General features: G+C 42.2%; 1 protein-coding gene across 2 annotated transcripts in view; it reads left to right on the top strand.

Moving 5' to 3' along the window:
- Nucleotides 1–24,251, top strand: part of LOC137288191 (multidrug resistance-associated protein 1-like) — a 58,466-nt gene that overhangs the window by 11,374 nt on the left and 22,841 nt on the right. The window contains exons 2-9 of one of the 2 annotated variants that reach the window (XM_067820630.1): nt 8,927–9,372; nt 16,693–16,872; nt 18,203–18,328; nt 19,125–19,253; nt 20,920–21,048; nt 21,465–21,526; nt 22,563–22,700; nt 23,898–24,188. In XM_067820630.1, coding sequence (XP_067676731.1) covers nt 9,331–9,372; nt 16,693–16,872; nt 18,203–18,328; nt 19,125–19,253; nt 20,920–21,048; nt 21,465–21,526; nt 22,563–22,700; nt 23,898–24,188 — 1,097 coding nt within the window. In that variant the 5' untranslated portion in view covers nt 8,927–9,330. The remainder of the gene's footprint in view (nt 1–8,926; nt 9,373–16,692; nt 16,873–18,202; nt 18,329–19,124; nt 19,254–20,919; nt 21,049–21,464; nt 21,527–22,562; nt 22,701–23,897; nt 24,189–24,251) is intronic. The other variant, XM_067820639.1, reaches the window with a different exon arrangement.

The raw sequence follows: 24,251 nt of genomic DNA, 5'->3' as shown, positions 1-24,251 counted from the left end.
CTTGTCTCTTCTCACCCTATCTTTTCCAACCCAATAGCCTCTGACCCCATCTTTATCAACCCGATATCCTTGACCCCATTTTCGCCAACCCCATCTCCTCTGACTCCCTCTTCTCCAACCCACTCGCCTCTGACCCCACAGTCCCGAACCCAATCTCACAGCCACATTTTCCCCAAACCAATCTCCTCTGACCCAAATTCCTCAAACTCCATTTCCTCTTACCTCCTATATTCCCCGACCCAGTATCCTTCAACCCCATCTTCTGCAAACCAATCTACACAAACCCCATCCATATACTCCGACACATCTTCTCCAATCAATCTCCTACCACCCCTATAGTTAACAAGAACAATCAGTTCCGCCTTATGCTGATATGTCAGTATTCGGAACGATGTCCCCCGGCAAGCAGCGGGTGACTGTGGGTTGTCATTTATAGGTGATCCCATTATAAAGGCTTGTCACCAATATTCCAGTAACACTACATCTGAGAACACTAGGAGAGAGCAGTTAACACGTAACCCGTACGCTGACATGCCGTCGTACAAAACAATGAATAATACTTTATGAGTGTCTTGATAAGTCTCGCATAGCACGTTCCTGAAAGGGCATTATCAGTGACAGAGTAATGACCCCAAAACATATAGGATTGGGTGCAGGTACATCCATACACACATTGGCAGGAAGACTCGCATGCTAGCTTATGTGTGTTACATGTACTCCATGTTACCAAAATACGGTGACGTTTATACCTTATAAACTTATACATGATACTATTGAAAAAGACTACATTCATCTTCCTTGTCTCACGGAATATTACAATGAGTCGCAGAACACTCGTGACTCAATTTTCCAATTTTTCGTTGTGTATAGTTACGTTTCCTGGCCACGCCAGAATCCGATCATGGGTTCGCTCAGATTGTTTTTAGATTTGTCCATGCCATCTCCTTGCTAATGGGTTCATAACTAATGGCAACCACCTGATGCCTGCATTACGTCGGGCTTTACTCAGACATTATACTGGCGTGCCGAAATCAAACTGTAAAGTACTTCTGTTCGACGCAGCTTCATGTTATAAATAATTTAATTAATAACTCTAAGAAATTAAAAAAAAAATTGGTCTATTTATATTGCAATAAATCCACACCGACAACATGTTCAGTGCGCAATTATTACTCCAGATACCCCAAGCTGCCTATGGGGCGCTGTATATTACATTACTTATCCCACCAGTGTACCCAGTGTCTGCTGGGTGAACAGAGGCAGTTTTGAACAAACATAAGGTGAGATCAGACGGTGCTTGTGGACTGTAGTCCAACAAACCGCGAGTGACCTTACACAAGACCACACACCACCACTCGCTCCATGGAATCTCGAGACATGTACGTGAGGACACAAATGTTTCAGTTCACATATCTATATTTGACAGTGTCATGTTTCTGTGTTTGTTGAAGTTTATTTAAATGCATCTATCTAAGATCAACCCGGCTGTGGTCTTAATTCGAGGAATTTAAGTAAGTTATTATATCAGAAGATATACATGTACATGTTTATTTGTTTGTTGTATAACAATTTTAGCTTTATTATAAAAATCATGTCCAGATAATTCAGGGATTAACACCATGGCCATCGATCTACGCAACTGGGATACGACATGTGTCAAGTAAGTCAGCGAACCTGACCACCCGATCCTGTTAATCGACTTTTATGATAAGCATGGTTTTGCTGAATATCAGTTCTAACGCGTATCTTCGTGGGTAAAGATGCACAGTATTGCTTTGCTTCGTCTAATTTCTGGTTTCTGGAGAGACTGTGGCCCAGTCACTATGGCAGCGTTAGATGTGTGTGTAGTTTTTGTATCGCAAGAAAAAGCTTTGTAAATGGCTGCATCATTCAGTCGTTAAATCAGAAACCATAAAAATCGCATTGTATAGTCTCTGGTTAAATGCAGCGTCCGCATTCGTTCTTTATCATAATGCATAGATACCCAAGTGCTCTGTGAGGCGGAACAGATAATACTTTCCGACTGCTAATTGAAACTATTATTACCGATGTATCGCGCGGCTAGTGTATATGTGATTAGGAAACGCGAACTATGAACATAGATCTTAATGTATCTGGCGGTTTTGATACCAACAATGGCGGCCAAAATAAAGAGAACCCCCTACACTGAGTTTGGTTGAATATGTAGTTTGTCACACAGTCCCCGAACCACATTATTTTCCCTGCTGCCTTACCCTCCCTGCAATGTAGTCTGTAACACAGTCCCTGAACCACTTTATTTTCCCTACTACCTAGCCCTCAAAGCAATGTAGTCGGTCTGACAGTCCCTGAACCACATTTTCCCGACTGCCTAACCCTCCCTGCAATGTAGTACGTCACAGTCTCTGAACGGTTCAGCCACACTTGTTTCGTTAATATAGCTATCTAAGCAGTATGATCTGTCTCACAGTCTCTGAACCACCGTATTTTCTCTGCTGTTCAACCCTAACTGCAAGTTAGTCTGCCACAATCCCTGAAACACATTATTTCCCTGCAACTCAACCCTCAAAGCCAGTCAAAGCCTTCAATGAAGCAAGTCTAGATTTCATCAAGCTCTGAATCTCCCATTCGACTGGGGTTCCTTTTCAATTTAAATGGGTCTGTTACTTTGAAACTTATGGACATGCGAGTATAAGCATTAGTCTAACAGAGACCCGGACACAGATATGCCCAATACAGCCGATACAAGTCCAGATTAACACTGTGTCAAGCCATTCTGTGTCTGAAAATGCAGACAGTCTTCGGGCTCCTTTTTAGTGTATTTTATCAACGTACGTTAGGAGCCGTGTTCCATAAAATATTTAACAGTTCGTTTGATGAAAATATACTGAAAGTGAGACAAAAAAGATGTTTGTTGTACGGTGATGTGCATGTATGTGATCCGGGTCTAACAGTTGTATATCTGGACAGGTTTCAGTGGCTGTGTTTTGCTTTGTAATATTTTAATATCGTTTGTAATTACAGTCAAATCTAATCGTCAAATGTGATGAACAAGATATTCATTTATAAATGCGTGAACATAACACAATGGTACAATTAGCAGAGTGAGGCGAATCTGGTTGTATGGAATGTTCACACCAAGAGCCCGTTTAACACAAAACGGTGATAGCACTTAACGTAATTCTACGTTAAAGTATGGGAGTCACGATCACATTAGCTCTACAATCAATTTGTGAAACGGTTTGTATAAGGCATGTTTCAAATCTGCAAGATGTATAAGGCTCAAATTCCCCTATTTTATGATAGTCCTCGACGCTGTCTTTCAAATTGTACCCGATAAACACTAAAATTTCCTAAACTGCGAAATAGCGTGTTTGCGAGGTTAATTAATTCCTCGAAAATTGAGCTATACGTTTTGAGACACTCGTCCCTGTAGCTGTCTTTCGATCTCGCTATTGTATAATTCGGTTTACAGCTTGGCTGCGTTATTGTTCCACTCACTGGCATCCCTGTGTTGTCCTTTTCCATTGCGTTTCTTGCATGTAATAAAACTAGGGCATTCGGGTTAATCGATACGTCAAAACTGCTCAATGACCCGTGCGTAGCACCAAATTGGTAATGGGCCAGAACCTGCTTCAGATAATACCCCATGATAAAAGATCCAGGACAGAATCCTATAGATCTGGGAGGAAACACGACTTTGTCACCTTGGTTTGAAAATGTAATAATTGAAAGTACTGAAGTACATGTCTTCATCTACTTTTGAGTACTCATGTACTCGTCCTCGAGACTGTGAAGGAAATGATCCTAAATCGCTTATCGATCGAGTGTGTTTCGAGGTATGTTCTTTTAAAAAAAAACTAATGATCCCATCTGACAACACAAGTGTGATGTTATGCGTGCGTTATATTTGAAGTGCATGGGAAAAGAAATAAACAGTGTAGTAAACATCCTTGCGTAATCAACACCATGTACAATGACGTGATATATTATATCACTGATTAGTTATTAAATTGATCTATTCGTATGAATAAATGATACAAGTTTAAATACAACTCAAACTTTGAAGCGTGATCCATGTGCCATGTTGGGGCCGACATGAGTACTCGAGTACTACTGGGGTGGTGGTCCCATCCGCCCTTCACTCGAGTACCCGGGTAACCGTTTCAGCCTACTGTCACCTGAAGCAAATACATAGCTAAATTTCATGCAGACGCACGTGCGTTAAAGGGTCCTCAACAATTGTGAGCTGGCGAGATGAAATCCTGATTGCACAGGCAGTGTGCTGTATGTACTTAGTAATTATATCCTTCGCTCTACGGTCTATCCTTGTTATTTTCATCTTTGAAGAAATCACAGACTTTGTAAATTATAGACTTAAGGTCGGGAGCAAATTTCATTTTCTTTCTTTTAATTTGGACACGTGAAGAGTCCCGGGGTAGAATAGACCTTCAGCAACCCACGCTTGCCATAAAAGGCGACTATGCTTGTCGTAAGAGGCGACTAACAGGATCGGGTGGTCAGGCTCGCTGACTTGGTTGACACATGTCATCGGTTCCCCAATGCGCTGATCGATGCTCATGTTGTTGATCACTGGATTGCCTGGTCCAGACTCCATTAATAACAGACCGCCGCCATATAGCTGGAATATTGCTGAATGTGGCGTAAAACCCAACTCACGCACTCATTCTGTTAATCGGCCGTAATCACGTCTCTGACTAATGCATGTGCATCTTGCTTCTCGCACTGTTTTTTTTTTTTTTTTGTTGCCATTGCGTCCTCATTACAAACGTGGAAAACGAACAAATAGATAAAGACGGCTTCTTAAACAATTTTTGTTCGATTTTTGTGACAACAATCATGCAGTTTTTCTTCTAGAGGTGTTCTCTTGTTTTTATTGTACTACACTTTGGATTGATTCTTTTATGTCTTTTATGTTATTTTTATGTGTGTTAGATTTCAGGCGATATCATTTTGTCTCAAACGGACTATCGTAGGTGTGGGCCTCTACACCAAACTCCGCGTCTGTTGCCCATGAGAAGTTGTAAATCCATAAACCGGTTCTTCACCATCATGCCAGCATCCATATCCCAATAATGAAACCCCCGTGGCGTAGTTTGAAGTGTTCTCAATTTTCTTACAGTACCAACAACATTTAATTTGTACTTTTGTTTATGAGATTCTTATCTACGCGCTACATATCCGCACCACTGAACAGCGATTTAGAGCTTGTGTGCATCACTAAATTTCTACAAGTTTACGCTCCATATTGGACATCGCCATGAATAGTCCTTGTCTGGATTAAATCCTTTGACCGGCTTGACAATGGACAGTGTCATTGTAAGTTTGGAATAGCACTTTTGACAACCGTTACGGCTCAGAGGCCCCCGCATTTAACAATAGCCAATCTGCGAACAATTATATCAAAAACCAGTTCTTTACTGATAAAACCTGATTTTCAGTTTCGCTGCAGCGTAAACTATACTGAGTCAAAAAAGAAACTTCACATTCTTTCTTCAGGGCACTATGAAAGAACAGGAGATATTAAGATGGTTAAAGTGTTATTATTTCATTGCTGAGATCTGTGTGGTGTACTCGATACACTGACAGTGCCACAATCAGTTCCATTAGGCTACACCGCCGTTCCAAAACATGGGTATACAAGTCATAATATGGACGTCGAGAATGGCGCCCGCAACTGATTTCGAATGGTCTGTGAGGACAGTCGACCTCTAAAATCTCAGCCCTGGTTTGTGTAGCCAGCAGAAATCTGTCACGTAGCTGACGTAAGACGATTTGACGGTCTTCTGCTTGTGACGTCACATGTGGACGATCCGACCTTGGGCGATCAGAAGTGGTGCCAGTTTGTTGTAGACGACCTCGCAAGTCATACACAGTACGACGGCTGCATCCCATGTGCTCTTGCGACGTCAGTAACTGATCTTCCCACTTGCAACATGCCAACGGCACGTTCACATTGCACATTTGACAATCGTGGCATTTAAAGTACCATTAGGACTGTGGTTTAAGAGTGTGTTTTTTCAGTTCTTGAGGCCAATGCAAACACGTGCAAATGATAAAAACTTCGATGCGAAGATTACGTGATCGACTGCACGTGCAAAACCTGATTTGGCACTAACGTCATTTGCACGACGAATGGATGTGTTTCAGTGGAATTTGCTAACGTTTTTCTAGAGTCGAAAGATAGGGGTCCCATTTCGGATACATGGACGTATCATCAGAGAAAAAAAATGTCATTATTTTTACAAATTACATTTTGTGAAGTTTCTTATTTGACTCAGTATTTATTTTTGAACTTCTCTTAAACTTCCATCTTCGCTTCACCATCGTCGACGTTGGCGATGAAGGCTCGCCGTCAGGCTACTATCTGTGCATCAGCTTATGCAATTTCCTTAACTAATATCAAACTGGCTGCCTTGAACATAATATGACAAAAACTAAATTTAATTTCAGGTGTGATGAAGATCCTGAGTTAGCACAGGAAATGAGCAATTCAAATAGCACGGAGATACATCATAACGACAATTACATGACTTTAGGGTATGTCGTGCCTATTTCGCTAGCTGCGTTCACGTTTTGTGACAATTTTTAAAATTGATTTGAATAATGAATATAGACACGTATCACACAGACCGTAATGTGCGCGTGTGACTTTTAGACGGCCTAGCCGTTTTCTTTGGTGAATTCCTATCGTAATTTCGGTAAACACGGTGATTTCGCAAATACGGTAAATACGGCAAATACGGTAAATGGACATTTCGTTGGATGTCAGGACTTAAGGTACAAAGACACAAATGTTAAACGTAAACGGCATTGTTCATTTCAACGACGGGAAGTGTTTTCTTATCTCATTTTTAAAAGGAAATTTATATGTCATTATGGAAATGTATTACGATGACATGTTCCTTTAAACTTCTTTAACTCTCTGAACTAGATTATAAAAGAGAAAAGAATATGTTATTACATGCTTCAACAATGTGAGTTTGATTTAAATTTAAAAAAAGACAATACTCCATTTAACCGGTGTTTAAAGATGAGTCTGCTGGGAAGAGAACACTACTAAACGTTTCCTCAAAGGAGATTCAGTAGGACACGATGTGTGAAGATCGGGTTGGAATTGGGCTTCACCAGCCTATCCTTGTCGAAAGAGGGGTCTAAAACGTTCGGGTTGTTAGGTTCACTGACTAGGCTAATTATTCAAATTTCAATGATAGATGCCTGTGCTGTTGATCACTCGTTTGTCTGGTCCAGACTCGATTACTTACAGACCGCCGGCAGATAGTTAGAATAGTGCGGTGTTAAGCAACAAACAAAAAATAAAACCTTTCTGAAAATGAACTGCTCTGTTCTAAAATTACGTAATTTATCGTCACTGTTTTTCAGCCATAAAACACGTGGCAGCTGGTCTTGTGACCAGGGTGTACTTTGCTAAGGGACTTGCAATTGCGCTGACGCTTTGTTAGATGTGCTTTGATAAAAATATTGTCATATGACGATGTTAACCAACAAACAATCGCGACACTGAGTTTCAATCACAGCAGCCATGACTGAATTACTCTGATTAAACAGATGCTGCATCCGATTGTATTCATGAAATATTAAAATACAATTTATTAAAAACGCTATAAAACACATGGTGTGAGTCAAGTGTATGGACGGCTGCGATCCCATGTATGTCCCGTTACTTCAGTTGTAGTGAAAACAATATGTGACAACAAAGGTCTGCATCACTGACGAAGGCCCCCGGGGCGGTGGTGTAGTCAAGTGATCCAAGAGTGCGCTCGTCACGCCCTTGACCGGGTTTGAATCCAAACATGGGTACAATATATGAAGTCCATTTCTGGTGTCCCCGCCGTGATAATACTGGAAAATATCCCAAAGTGGAGTAAAACGACATTCACTCACTCACATCTAAGCCCCAGTCGGGGCACAAAATGCAGTAATGTTTTAGTGAAAATGGCATTTAAAAGTGAGTGAGTGAGTGAGTGAGTTTAGTTTTACGTCGCACTTAGCAATATTCCAGCTATATGGCGACGGTCTGTAAATAATCGAGTCTGGACCAGACAATCCAGTGATCAACAACATGAACATCGATCTGTGCAATTGGGAACCGATGACATGTGTCAACCAAGTCAGCTAGTCTGACCACCCGATCCCGTTAGTCGCCTCTTACGACAAGCATGGGTTGCTGAAGGCCTATTCTACCCCGGGATCTTCACGGGTTGGCATTTAAAAAATGATAGTAACTGTTAAAGTTTATTCAAATCTTATAGGCCACTTAACAAACATATGTATCCACAAAACACACTGCTGAAACGGCAGTGTTAAATTACAAGTATTACACATACACACGATACACACATGTACATTCACCAGATATAACACACCGACAGTGTGCAAGGTAACATACAAGTGCACAAACAGCAACGCAGTCTGTCTCACAGTCACTGAACCACATTATTTTCCCTACTGCCTTGCCCTCCCTTCAATGCGAAAATGCCATAAACGAAACAAGTCTAGATTTCCTAAGGTTCTGAGTCTCCCATCCCAACGGAGCTTCTTTTCAACTTAAATGGGTTTACTCCTTGCTATCAAAATTATATATTCAGAGACTATGCTTTAGCCTTAAGGCAATGTACAAACTAAAATGAAAATAACAAGAGATGTGAAACGGACGTCGAAGGACGAATGCGGCCTCTTCTGGGTGGGGCGAGATGGGGGTTGAATTAGGCGGAGAGCGGTGATATTTTATTTTTATTTCAATCAGCATGGAAAACAATTCATTAATGTTCAGCCACGGAGTGCGTGCTTACAATTCGTCGTGATTTGATACACGTTAGACAAGTCATCGCTTATCGCTTGTTGTATTAATGTGACTATTTTATGGAAACCTGACTTATCTCTCTTTCTGCTTCACTTTTGACAGGGTAACAGCAGGCAGGTCTCAAACAGCTTTCACCGACCTGTTAAACAGGTCCATGGAACTACTCACAGCAACGGGAACTATTCAAAACCAGGCAAATACATGTATTGTTATATAAACTCCACACAGGACACTGTGCGTGTAGCGGCATGTGAGGAGCTCTGGGTGTAGTAGTACTTTCCGTGGAGTAAAACGTACTCCACGTGCTGCTAGTGCGAAAACCTCTGGGTCACGTGGCTTTTCACCTTTGGGTTCAAGTGCCGTTCAAGGAAAGGGGACATGATATAGCTGTCTCGTCTTCAGATGGCTGAGCACTTAACCGAGAGTTGACAAAAACAGCTGTTGATGACAGAAATTGTGCATTGTACGTTATTTTTTTGGATAAACAGGATTAAGGAGACGTCATAATGGCTAACAGTTTCGAAGATTTTTGTGGAGGAACTTTCTGGGTGAGTCAGTTGAAAAAATAATATTCGCCATGCTTTGCTGACAAATACTACAATACAATGATTACATTGAATATGTACAATTGTATAGCTAATGTAGCATGTGTTTAAGTGTGTGTGTTTGGAGTGTGTGTGTTTGGCGTGCTCGGATTTGATATTTACGTAACTGACATGGTTTAGTAATTTGATGCGTCACCTGTTAGTGATTTGGCATGTGTGTCTTTACCCCTGTGGGGCAGTCGAACACGGGTCTTTGGGATGACAAACGCACGTTTAGCCACTTTGCCACCCCTCCGCCCGGTGGATCTTTGTCGGTGATGCAGGCCATTGTTGTCATATTTTCTTTCCATTACAGTTGACATAACGGGACATCTATGGGATCGCAGCCGTGATTATCCTTCACTCACCCCATATTTTATGAAATATGTTTAATGGAATGACCAGCGAACGCTTTAACCATTAGACTATACCCCACCTCCCGCCATATTTGATGATTAAATAGCACCAGATTGATGTAATCAAGGGATCTGTATTATTATTATTTTTTCCTATTGTGTTCGTATGATATGAAAGAAGAGAGTTAGTGAAACGTGAATCAAATTATAAGTGTGGCTGGTCACACTAATCCGGATTGATATCCGGTTTTATAATCCTTGCCCACAGAGATGTCACATCTCAGTTGAACGGTACACAGCTCTGGTCAGATTGGTCCTTGTTTTATCTCGGGGGCACCGAAACAATAAGTATCGTCGTTAACCATTTTTCGGTGTGGTTGGGATGGAATCAGAACTGGGAATGCACCCTATCTACTAGACCATAGAGTAGGTCGAGATAAGTAAATATTTACATCCATAAATCTAATATGCCTGCTTTCGGCGATATGCCAGCCATCTCACGGCCGGGGATACGAGAAACAGGCTTCACACGTTGTACCCATGCGGGCAATCTAAGCCGGATCACGTGACGAGCGAACCCTTTGACAAGTACCTTACATAACTTAAACCTGATTGTATATAGTTATGTAATATTATCGCCCGGCCTTTCAAAGAGATAGACAGAAAATGGGTTCAGTTATGAAACACTGGATTGTGCATATTTTTTTATGGTTGAGCAGTTAGCCTAGACGGAGCTGGACGAGAGTTGGAATAATACATTGTTGGATATCAGGGAGTCGGTCCTGGGCGTTTAACGGGAGCACCACCAGGCTTTCCCATCGCACCTTTATCGGTCATCTTTGAAAACATGTAGACATTGTTATGCTTATATTCAGAGACATCCACCAAGTAATGAACGTTATCTTGGTTCACAGAATGATACAGACGCCTAGTTTCAGGTACCCCTCCCCCCCCCCCCCCACACACACACACACGCACACACACCTCCTCCTCCCATCTCCGTAATATTGACGGGGAGAATAGCGACGCCACTATGTTATGTGGTGGGTGCAAGTAGACTGCAGTTAATCTGATTCCTCCTTCGTTGCGGACTTCCTTCCCACCGAAATCCCGGGTTCGATATCCAAAGTAGAAACACTGTTCTGCTGTGCCATTATGATACCTGTGCCTGGCACTGTGAAGCACGACATTTCGAAACTCTGATGCTGATGCTACTGATACTGGCCTAGCAGTTAACGCGTATGCGGGTCACACCGAAGATCCGCGTTCGATCCCCACAAGGGTATAGTGTGTGCACCCCATTTCTTGTGCCCCTTCTGTGATATTACTGGAATATTGCTGAAGGCAGCGTAAAACCTTACTCCAATCTTGATCTGTCCCGCTTGTGTAGGACTGGTGTGGTAGCCTAATGGACAAAGCGTTTGCCCGCCACGCTGTAGATCCGGGTTCAATCCCCACATGGGTACAATGTGTGAATCATCTTATTTCTTATGTACACTGTAACATTGCTGGAATATTGCTGAAGGCGTCCTGAAACCAAACTTGATCTGTCCCGCTGTGACAAAAATGGACCTGTGCTCAAAGGTTTAGCTACGACTCTTTGGAAACCAGTTTGGCATGTGCCCCCGGGGTGCAGTGATCAAATACCCGGGTACTTTGAACTTGTGATGCTGCTTATGGATACAGTGTGTGTTGTATCTGATGCATGAACCCGGCCCATGAGTACAGAGGAGGGACAGAAGTCCCGTGGCGCTTAAACGAAAAATCATTGGGGTGGAGCAGCCCTCATTATGATGGGTCAAAGGCGCATATACGTGTTCTGTCCAGCGAAACACTTGCTCAATTGATGTTGTACTATTTTGAAAATGTGGAACAGTCCTTAGTCTGTCTCACAGTCCCCGAACCGTATTATTCCTCGACTAGCCATTTCTACAGTGATTAAATGAAGCAACTCGATTTCCCCAGGTACAGGATCTCCTTCTCACTTTATCATGAGTTTTGTTTTATCAAAAGTATAAGAATACATTCACCGGCTAAAGAATCTAAACAATCATGTGCAGACCGCTGCACATGACGTTAGTGAATGAGTGAATTCTCTAATCATGAACACAGAACCGACGTCTTCTTGATATATAGTCTGTTTGCTGTGAAAAAAACAGCATTAGTCCCGCCTGTATAGACAGACACACACACATAAAAATATGTTTATTATACAAAAATATGATAATGATAAACCATACAATTATTAGTTGATCTCAATCTACACCCACACGAGATGACTAACAGACTTGGATGGTCAGGCTCGCTCACTTGGACACATGTCGTATCCCAGTTTTGCAGATTGGTGCTCATGCTACTGTTCACTGGATTGTCCGGTATAGACTCGATAGTAATATAGGGGTCTTTATTTACAGACAAACTCCATATAGCCGGGGTATTGCTGAATACGGCGTCAAACAAGAAACAAATTATGACCTTAAATAATATATTTTTATTATATAAATAATAGTCACCAATTGACCCTTGAAAGAAGAGTTGTTTCCTTAGAACTTCCACTTTTCAAGGATTGTGAATGACTTTACGTCCATGACTGAAGCCACGCAGGTAAGCACTGGAATATCAGACGAAGTGGGAGCACTTTATCAGTGTCGAGTTCAACAGCAATCTGAACGACTATTCAAATGTGTGACCCCGCATAGTACGTGTACTCACACCGCGATGGCGGTTTATAGAGCAGCTGTTGCTGTCCAAGACTTAGAGGTCAGTTGTTTGTATGGGCTACCTTCTGACCGGACCACGCCGAAGCAGCGTAACATGACACAACGCATCAAATAATATAAGTATTTATATTGTATTTTTGCAGGAAATAAACATCTGCAATTGAAGCCAGGGAAACAAAAATCCCTGTTTTCATAAATATGGATTCCAGACAAAATAGCGTTAGCTAATTACGTGCCTTTGCACACTATGAAACAATCTGAACACTATGACCTCAGGACAGGTGACGTTAGCTCATTAATTCCCGGTAGTTTCCGGAACAATGATTTTTGACGGAGTTTGGCTACGAATGTTGACTTTAGACTAAGCGTGTCTTCAAGACTATTCCTTCCGGATGAAGTAGAAATGATTTGCTTTCGGATTGCGTCCCTTACGACTCTCCGTTAATTTGACGGTTGTAGTTGGTTAAGTCTACTTTATGCAAACATAAATGATCGGGCTGTGGAATAGCCCAGTGGTTTAAGCTGATGCATTTATACCTGGAGTGGTCACTCCATAAATCACAGTGAACCCGTCTTGACCTTGCTTTCAGGTTGAACGGTCATTGAAAGTCGGGAACCGTGTTTGCAAGCTGGAGACAGAGTACATTTAGATGTACACACCATAGATATAATAGACTGGGAATCCAAGTCCGCGGTCATTTTGCACGTATCTGCTATCTGTGTGTGTCTCTCTCTCTCTGTGTGTGTGTGTCTGTCTGTCTGTCTGTCTGTCTGTCTGTCTGTGTGTGTGTGTGTGTGTTTGTGTGCGTGTTTGTGTGCGTGTGTGTGCGTGCATGTGTGTGCATTAAGGTGGGAGAGGGAGGTGTTAGAAGATTAGCGGACTGGAGAGGTCATGAAAATATGGGAGCGGGGTTGGGTGTGGGTGGGGATGTATATAGCCAATTAACGAATACTTCATCAAGGCGAGATGAAAATTGAGAAGAGGGACAATTAAGAAGTGTTGTTTGTGTATATAGCCAGTTAGCGAATACTTCATCAAGGCAAGATGAAAATTGAGAAGAGGGACAATTAAGAAGTGTTGTCTGTGTATATAACCAGTTAACGAATACTTCATCAAGGCAAGATGAAAATTGAGAAGAGGGACAATTAAGAAGTGTTGTCAGTGTATATAGCCAGTTAACGAATACTTCATTAAGGCAAGATGAAAATTGAGAAGAGAGACAATTAAGAAGTGTTTTTTTGTGTGTGTATATAGCCAGTTAACGAATACTTCAAGGCAAGGTGTAAATTGAGAAGAGGGACAATTAAGGAGTGTTGTTTGTGTATTGTTTTACGCGCACTCAGCAATACACCATCTCTAAACAGGAAGTTCACGGCAAGGGATGCTAAAATATGGAACTGATGAATATGCATGAGCGTAATCATTCCACAATACGACCTTTTCAAGCTGTGAATATTTCTTTATTTGAAATAACGCAAGTGTGAGAGAACTGACGCAGCGCTATGACATATGAACATAAATGAAAACATGATATGCCGTATACTGAGTGTTAAGCACATAGGGACGCAGATGTTATCACAGGATTTCGGCTATGTTGATTGAAAAACAGAGTGATCAAAGGAGTGGGTGAATGAAGCAGGGAGTGACTGAGTATTGATTCCCCAGATAGGTACAAGGTATGACGCCCATTTCTTATGTCACCCGACGTGGTAATGCTGCACTATTACTAAGAGCGGCGTAAAATCATGTCATTTCCCTTTTTTGGTGCACCTGTACCACTGAAGACCCGGCTCCGATCTGGTACTATGATGCTGTGACTTACTGTGTTTCACTTAAAGGGCCTAGAGCTATAAGTTTTCGCTCGTCACGTCAAAAATCCGCTTTCTGCTTCCCACATGGTTGAACCATTTATGGTGTAACCGCCTATTGGTGAAATCGAGATCTAATGTCAAAAAAGCACATTTGAAGCCTGCGTGCATCTCGCATCTTTTCGAATCCATCTGGTGACACCCTCCCATGCTGTGGAACGAAGAGATTATGCAACAGCCTAATTTGCATATCACGTGACTTTTCGCATGTTTGCAAATAAACAAGGTTTTTCCGGAGTCAGAAGAGGCCGTAACATGCAAACTCATAGATGCGCTCATCATGGTGTTATGTATATGTGTTCACTGTGTAAAGGTATTCTTTTACAACTGCAACAGATGTATGGCAATACGTCATTGTGTCACGCCCATGATGTCTGGTGTCCCTCACTGTGATATTGTTGGAATACTACTACAGGCAGCGTAAAACCCAAAACACTCACTCACTCACACAGCTGGAAGTAATGTTACTCGTTTTAGAAATTCAATACTTTCTCAGAGAAATTAACCATTTTATCACAGATGTTAAATACGACCTTTGTTAATACTTTTTGTTTATGTTGTTGGCAATCATTGATGTCGATCAAACAAAAGTTCATGATAATAATGTTATGGTCACTTCTGGCGAGTTATTTGAAGGAATGAAAAGTGAGTAAATGAGTGAGTTTAGTTTTACGCCGCACTCAGCAATATTACTAAACTCTCTTATCCTTTACAGCGCCACAATTTCATTTCATGATTCATTTTCCATTCACTATGATTGTCGTGACAACAATGTCAATACACTCTCGGGCCGATAAGAGCCCTGCTGTGACCCGGTCACCCAGAAAAAAAAACAACCTCGGATTAAATTAACTTCCTATGAGTTTCTGGGGCGGTGAGATACTACTGATAGCCAAGTGGATAAAGCGTTCGCTTGTCACGTCGATGACTCGGGATCTATTTCCATCATGGTTTCAGTGTGAGAAGCCCATTCTGGTATCCCCCGCTGTGATCTCGTAACCCTGTTAAATGCGAAGTAAAACTAAACTCACTGAAATTTCGTTTTCTCTCTGATTTCAGTGACCATGTCCTGAAGTTTGAACTTCCTTTCCACTCACTCACTCACTCACTCACTCCTACCAGTTAACTGAGATGATAGTTGGCGGATTTCTTTATCCTACTAATGGTTTTTACATATGACTACACGAGAAACAGAATACTTATCATAATTATATTTACTTACGCGTACCAGTTATGGTCTTTTTTTTGTCAGGTTCCACGTCAAAGCTATTATCCATTTATATTTAATCGGCTGATTATGAGAACCCATGGAATGTCTTAACTACATACAAATTCATCATTGCGTGAAGCTGTTGCATAAACAAGAATCTAACTCGTTCAGTGAGCAATAGTATAGACATGGATTCGCCTTTATCTGGGTTCAATCCGTCAGAATCGGGTTAGAGTTGGTCTTAAGTGACCCATGGTTGTGAAAAGCGACCAGCCTAGCTCTACCGTTCCTGTGGACACATCCTTCCTACATTATGGTCAGTGTCCCTTGGTCCACTCTTTGATCTGGAGACCCGTGAAGATCCGGGGTAGAATAGGCCTTCAGCAACCCACGCTTGCCATAAAAGGCGACTGTGGTTGTCGTAAGAGGCGAAAAACGGGATCGGGTTGTGAGGCTCGCTGACTTGGTTGACACATGTCATCGGTTCTCAGTTGCGCAGAACGATGCTCATGCTATTGATCACTGGTCCAGACTCGATTATTTACAGACCGCCTCCATATGACTGGAATATTGCTGAGTGCGGCGTAAAACAAAACTCACTCACTCACTTTGGTCTGGACCCGTAAAGGACAGTGGTAGAATAGGTCTTCAGCAACCCATTCTTGCACAAAAGGCGACTATACTTGTCGTAAGTTTAGGAACACGTTGAGTGTTGATGTGATGTGTAGCGGACGATACAATACGAATCTACGGTAAAGCCCGGTCATGGACTCAAGGGACAACTCAGTTTAGTTCGTTGTAACCGTAGTTCGTTATAACCAAGGTCACCCGTGAAGATTTCGGTTTGAGTTCGTCTTCAGTAACCCATGCTTGTTGTAAGAGGCGACTAGCAGGATCGGGTGGTCAGACTCGTAGACATGGTTGACACATGTCCTTGTATCCTACTTGCGTAGATTCATGCTCATACTGTTGATCACTGAACTGTCTGGTGCAGACACTATTATTTACAGACCGCCACCATATAGTTGGACTACTCCTGAGTGTGGCGTTAGACAACAGACAGGGTAAATAATGCTGAGTTGGCAAACGCTATCAATTGGGAACACTAACCATATCTGTTATTTTTCAGAACAACACGGAACTCTTACACAACTCCTGGCCAGAGCTGACGTCATGCTTCCGGTTTACAGTGCTAATTTGGGTGTCGGTGTTTTTCTTATGGGTGTCCGCTGCCTTCTATGTGCCCTACATCCTCTCCCAAACAACAAAGACCAGGCTCCCCATCTCGGCTCTCAACATTGTCAAGACTGTAAGTGTAGTAACGGTCATAGTCTGTCTCACTGTCCCTGAACCACATTATTTTCCCTACTGCCTAGCCTTCCCTGCAATGTCGTCTGTCTCACAGTCCCAGGAACCATATATTTCCCTCTGCATAGCCGTCAAAGCAAAGTCGTCTGTCCCACAGTCCTGAACCACATTATTTCCCCTACCGCCTAGCCCCGTAGGCAATGTATTTCTGTCCCACAATCCCTGAACCACATTATTTTCCCTTCTGCCTAGCCCTGAAGGCAATGTCGTCTGTCTCAGTCCTGAACCACTTTATTTTCCCTACTGCCTAGCCCTCCCTGGAATGGAATCTCTCGCACAGTCTCTGAACCACACTATTTTGCCTGCTGCCTAACCTGCCCAGCAATATGGTCTGTCCTACAGTCCCTGAACCACATTGTTTTCCCTACTGCTTATCCCTGTAGGCAATGTAGTCCGTCCCAAATCGCTGAACCACATTATTTTCCCTTCTGCCCAGCCCTCCCTGTAATGGAATCTCTCGCACAGATTCCCAGGAACCATATATTTCCCACTGCCTAGCCCTTCCTGCAATGCCGCCTGTCCCACAGTCCCAGAACCACATTATTTTCCCTACTGCCATGCCCACCCTGCAATGTTAAAGCCCCATTTTATTTTAACTGTGTTTATACGCATTTTACATGTGTTTTCAAAATAATATATATTCATGGACTAAGCGTTAGTCTATATGATACAAACACTGCTGAAAATAGTATATCCAACGATATGAGCTTGAAATAATAAGAGTATGCACAGTATCATATCATGCCTTATAAAAAAGGACACACAATGGGCTTTACAATGCGGTAGCAGTGCAGCAGATGGCGAACTGGTTTTACGGTTCAAAGGTGTTACACCCGTATGTGATCTTTCCCTTTGGGCGGAGGCGAAGACTAGTAGTGAAAGTGTTCACTCATCACGCCGAAGACCCAGGTTCGATTCCCCACATGGGTTGAATTAACAAAGCGGCATAAAACAACAAAAGAACAATTTAAACAAACAAATCATTCCTGGATTCGCATTTTTGAAGAAAATCCACGATTACAAAGTGAACCTTTAGATTCTGTGTAACTGTTCCCGTACTTTTAGAACTATGGGTTTGGCGCTGTGTTTCCGGACACCTTGATATTGATGCTTTCCGTAACAGTATAGTGTTCGTTCATCACACCAGAAACCATGGTTCGATTCCCCATACCGTTAAAATGCGTGAAGACCGTTTCTGGTGTACCCTGCCCTGATTTTGCTGGGGTACATAACTAAGCGGCGTAAAACAATTTCCACTCACTCTCTTACAGTTTAGCAGCGGCTTACTCTGTATTCTGTCACTCGTCAACATTCTCCATCTGGTGGCCACTCAGAACGACGGGAACACCGTTTCACAGGCTGAATACCTTGCCTTCTCGCTTCAGGGTATCACATACGTAAGTTGTGTTATACTCTGAACAAATACTTCTACTTCTTATTCAGCTGTATTTGATTGCCCAAGTTAGGAGTTCAGGTAGAAATGTTTCCATGAACCTGTGTTTGTACCAGGCGACTACCTTGTCTTGTCCTTGGCTGCACCGGAGGATGCTTACAATATCCATCACTGGTTTGTATGATTCAGACTAAGTTCCATCGTCTTATTGCTGGGCTATTGCCGAATGAGGCGTCAAACGCCAGAGTAGCTAAAGCATTTTAAAAATAAATATCATTATGAGTTTAGATAGAAATATTCTCAGTTATCGAGAACAAGGCGCATGTGCTCAGTTCCAGTTGGTAGGTAAACATATCTTGACTGTTGATAGTGAGGGACAGTTTCATTCTAACTTTGGTCCGATAACAAGTATGCTGCACCAATAGACATAGTGTTTGACTACTGAAATGATTTGATTAACAGGATTATTGTTCTTTCCTTTCATTCTCAGTATAACGATTTTATATTAAATTCCAGTTGGAACTGTACTGAGTTCAACATGATTCTATTTCGTTCTATTATATAAAACAGATTCACATCTCATAACACATGGTCGATAGTTTTTCGTTCTGTTTCACCTGTGTTTCATGTCAGTTCATTCGTTCAAAATCCATCTGTGGAATTATCGCTCCTCGGAAGGCTGGAATATTGCTATAAGCGTAAGAAACCAATTCTTGCAACCCTTGCACGGGTAAAAGATGTATCTCTCATGAGAATCCTCCACATGCCTCCCGATATTAATCCTCGTGTTCTACTTTCAGCTGCTGACGATCGTTATCATGCAGATAGATCGGGTGAAAGGAGTCTATACATCTGGTATATTGTTCGTCTTCTGGACGCTGGAAGTGTTAGCTGCTGTTATACCATTTTATACTTACATAATACAAAAGGTTAGTACCTTTCCATGTCAATGACCAGTACCTTTCTTCGGGTACCGACGACATCACAAATTCAGTCGAAACGTCAAGGGTACGATCCCAGATACGTGAAATTATTGGGCGGTCAGGTGGCCTAGTGTGGTCAAAGCGTTCCCTCACAACGCCGAAGATTTCCCTTGTGTGAATGTGTGAAGGCCATTTCTGGCGTCTCTCGCCGTCGCCTTGCTGGAATATACTACAATGCGGCGTAAAACTCAACTCACTCACCCACTCACTCACTCTCGCTATCTCACTCACTCCCCCAACCACCCCTCCCTCCCTCCCTCACTCACCCACCCGCCCCCTCCCTGCCCCTCCCTCACTCTCCCACAACCAGCCGAGGTTCCCATTCTTTTCTGAGATAAGTTTGTTGAAAGGTTGTGTCTGCTCAGAGTAAGTATAATGTCGAACATCGTGACAAACATGTCCGAAACTGCCAATATACTTCCGAAACACTACTGTATGGCGTTTTATTCGAAGGACAGGGACGAAGTGTTTAGCTGATCCCAGAATCGAACATTAAAACACGCCACCGCATCTTGATTTTCACATGGGTGCCAGTTGGGGAGATCAGCGGCTTCTCGCTGTTACAAGTCGGTAGGTAGATATTGCCCTCTAACTGACAACAGTAACGTTACATCATACCTTCTATGACCTCTAGTAAGTCGGTAATCCCTTTTAAAACTCAGATGCAAACGTAAGCCAACCTTCCATACTGAACAAAGAGTTACCTGTGTAAACAAGGCAACAAACACGTATAGGTCAAGGTTTTTTAAGGTATAGTCTTTTAATTGAGATTGATGCTACAGTTCGTAATGGAAATATCCCTAAATACAATCACGATACCTACATTTTGGGACATTTGCACACGAAATATTTATTCTGTACAAGGATAACGATTTCATCCTCACAGCGTCTGTGTCCTGTTAGTAATACAAATCTTGAGGTGTTTAAAACTTGACCCTGTTCTTAGTACATTATCTCCCTATCGATGTCAAGGACACTCAACACGCGTGCAAATATGAACAGGTGTTTATCGGTATGGTATCCTCATGCATGTGCGTAACATGCAGATGTTTGTCACACAGAATGTTTGATGTCGGGTGACTATGTCATACTGACCCTAAACTAATATATACAATAAGGCCCATGAGTCTAGAAAATGCGGCTAGTGGCTATGGAAAATATCAAATTGACGGAAATCTCCTTTTATGAATATATTTCAGATTATTTTTTTTCTGTAGTATGTGTTCATTTTCGAGTCTGTCTAATGTTTGTGTAGTGTTTGTCTAGTGTTTGTCTAGTGTCGGTTTGAATTGATCTTCAGTAACCTATGATTTTTGTAAGAGGAGACTAACGGGATCGGGTGGGGCGGGCTCGCTGACTTGGTTGACACATGTCATCAGTCATGTAGACGCTGCTGGTCACTGGATTGTCTTGTCCAGGCAATTATTTACGAAACGTCGCCATACAGCTGGAATATTGCTAAGTGCTGCGTTAACAAAGAAACCAACCATGTGACAAACTTGAAAAGCATTAGTGTAGAGTTTGCGACCATTTAAAACGATTTATTGTCACTTTCTATGTTTTTTCACAAATCAGTAAGCTTTTGTAATTGTTTATATTGTTTGTTTTTCAGAAATACGACACCGACCTCTTAACCTTTGTAGTTTTTTATGTTAAATTTGGATTACAACTCTTCGAATTTATTCTGCAATGGATCTCTGATGTCCCGAAAGTACGAGAGGGCTACGACGTTATTGGGAACGTAAGTTGTTGATGATGGCGTTTATAGTGAAGCATGCTGGGTAGCGCGTCTGTGCGAGACATTTTCACTGTTCTAATTATACAGTAAATTTCACTGGGAGCTTGAATTTACAGTTTGAAGACAGTTCGGTTTGTCATTTTGTAACTCAAAAATATTTAAATTAGTGCACAAACCTTATTTAACTATATAGTATTTGTGTTTTAGTTTTCACGTAAAATGTCGGTTTGTTACAGCGGGGTAGCCTAGTGGTTAAAGCGTTCGCTCGTCACACCGAAGACCTGGGTTTGATTCCACACGTGGGTACAATGTGTGAAGCCCATTTCTGGTGTTCCTTGCCGGGATATTGCTGTAATATTGCTAGAAGCGGCGTAAAACCATACTCACTCAATAAAGTTTCGTTTTCCGTTTGATTTCAGCGACCATGTCCTGAAGTTACAGCTTCCTTTCCTTCCAGATTTGTGTATTGGTGGATTACAAAGTAAGGAACAAGGGTAGTAGGTTAACGCGTTTACTAGTGCAGTTTTAAGGAGGGAACATTTTTCATGATTTTCAAAGAGGCAGCTGTAATTTGGTAAACCCTACTCTCAGACGGATACGGAGCAGTTAGGTAGCCTAGGGGTTAAAGTGTTCAATTGTCACTCCAAAGACCCGGAGTTAATTTCCCACATGGGTTCAATTTGTGATGCCCATTTTTGGTATCCTCCGTCGTGATATTGCTGGCATATTGCTAGAAGCGGAGTAAAACTAAAGTCACTCACTTACTCCAGAGGACTGCATTTCATTCAATGCAGTGCTGTCCCATTCCGCCACTTTCTCCTCTAACAGTGGGATCGAAGCTGAAATTTACAATACTGGACCAACATTTTCGAAGGTTTCTTAGTCGTAAGTTAATGTTAATGTATGACACATACAACTATCTTAACGCTAAATTGTGTTGGTTGGGTAACAGTGATTACTTGTCTCGGGATCGGACATGGACAATGTATGTTGAATCTCTTGCCTGGGTTCTAGGGTCACATGATGCATGGGTAAAGAGAGTATATGAGTGTTTAGTTTCACGACGCACTCGGCAATAGTCCAGCTACATGGCGGCGGTCTGTAAAAATCGAGTCTTAACTAGACAATCCAGTGATCAACAGCAGTGATCCACATGCGCAAATGGGAACGGATGACGTGTTAACCGCGTCATCATGCCTTGCCACCCGATCCCATTAGTCGTCTCTTACGACAAGCACGGGTTGCTGAAGGGCTGTTCTACAACGGATCTTTACGGGTCCATAATCCAAGGCAGTCAGGCTGACCACCTGCTCCAGTTTGTTAAAACAGACATGGGTTGCTGTAGCCTTGTGGATAAAACTTCCGCTGCTCACGCCGATGACCCGGGCTCGATTTTTATTCCGCGATGTTGCTGGAATATTGCGTAAAACAATACTCACTCTCATGCAACATGCTGAAATTATTTAACTAATGTTCAAACTCACTGACTCACTCACTCGTTCACTCATTTAATCCAGGCTGGTCATCATTGGCTACAAGCGAGGCATAGTAGAAGAAGATCTTTGGGACCTCAACCCACGTGATCAGAGCCAGACTTTGGTGCCACCGTTTGAGAAAGAATGGTCCGAAGAAGTAAAGAAAGTAAAGACAAAAAAGTAAGTTTCTGCTGAGTTAAAAAAAACATACAAACATTACATAAGGTCACTGTCATAGTTTTCAAATGAAAACGGTTAGTGTACGTGGTGGTTTTCAGACCAAAACATCAAACTAGAACATGCCATAGATTCTACCATCCGTGGTAGTTTTATGAATCCAGTAGTAGTAAATATTTTGGTGGAAAGAATAGTAATTTGGACAATCTCAAGAAAGTACCCACCGTGTTAAGCGATGGGATGACAGGTGTCCTGCGTTAATCTACACGATTTTGCTGGCATTAGACTACTCAGTAAACAAATATGCCTCCCACATTAAACATGTACACCGTTACATACCTCGAATATCCAGAGAAACTTACTCAGTCACTCGCAGGATGTTCGTCCACATATGATTAAAAGTTCTGTAATGTGTTGTTTATCCAGTATGAAGCTCCTTAGCCGTCAGGTAAATGGCACATCTGGGGGAGATATGATTTTCCTTATCTCTCACAGAATGACAGTCCGGGAGGACAAGGTGCCTAGCAAACTTTGTCGGTCGTAAACATATCTTAGACAATCATCAAAATCTACAAGGGTATACGTTCCCATTAGTACTCTAGATGCTTCGATAATTATCTATTACCTCCCTTCGCTGGCTTATTATTCACCCAGGTGTCTCTGCCGGGAAGATGAGGGTACCAATCACGAGGCTTCTATCATAACTCACTTTGCATCATTTCTCTAACGGATGAAACATAACAACCCATTTGTTTTACATGTACCCTGAAAAAAGTAGGAGGACTTTTTGTATTTTTGTTTGGAAGGTTTCAGACCTGTCAGTTTGTCTGTATGATTTTTCGTTTAATCTGAGTCACACACGTAGCAAACTTTCTCGCGGCTGCGGCCACGATCTTTGACGACACCGGCTTATCTGATTGGCTACTGAGAGAAGGCGGAGCAAGCAAAGAAGGGTAGTAGAATTATCAGGGCGAGTCATAGATGCACCAGGGTCCAAGTGGAGTCACGTATAGCCTGGAGATTATAGAGGATGATCTGTAAAAACTCTCTGAATGCAACCTGAAACGTAAATCCTACCCTACATTTAGGAAGGATCATGTTATTCCATATAGCTGGAATACTGATGAGTGCGGCGTTAAACAACAAACACACTAAAATCAGGAAGAAATCGAATGTTTAATCATTAAAATACCTTTTCAGTAATATTCTGAGGTCGAAAAGAAAAGTGATTTACACAAACGGCGCAGTGTCTATCGGACATACACACACAGAAAGAACCCCTCTCATCTCATCCGCCAAGTCGAGTCCTCTGGTCAAGGGTATGGTCAATTCCACGGACAAGAAGGTCGACCTGGACGACTCGACACGTGGTCTGCTGAAGCCATCATTGATGAAGGTTCTGTGGCGGTTGTATGGCTGCAGTTTGCTTCTGTTGTTTGGCGTCAAGTTTGTGGCCGATCTTCTACAGATGGCAGGGCCTCTAGTTATGAGGTAAGTGTGTGGGTTCATGAAGGTGGAACCCGTGGAGATCCTGGTTAGATCAATGGATTGTCT

This window comes from Haliotis asinina, chromosome 1 (assembly GCF_037392515.1).
Source record: "Haliotis asinina isolate JCU_RB_2024 chromosome 1, JCU_Hal_asi_v2, whole genome shotgun sequence".
Taxonomy (NCBI): Eukaryota; Metazoa; Mollusca; class Gastropoda; order Lepetellida; family Haliotidae; genus Haliotis; species Haliotis asinina.
Note: the sequence above shows the minus strand (reverse complement) of the source record. Positions and strands in the feature narration are given on the sequence as shown.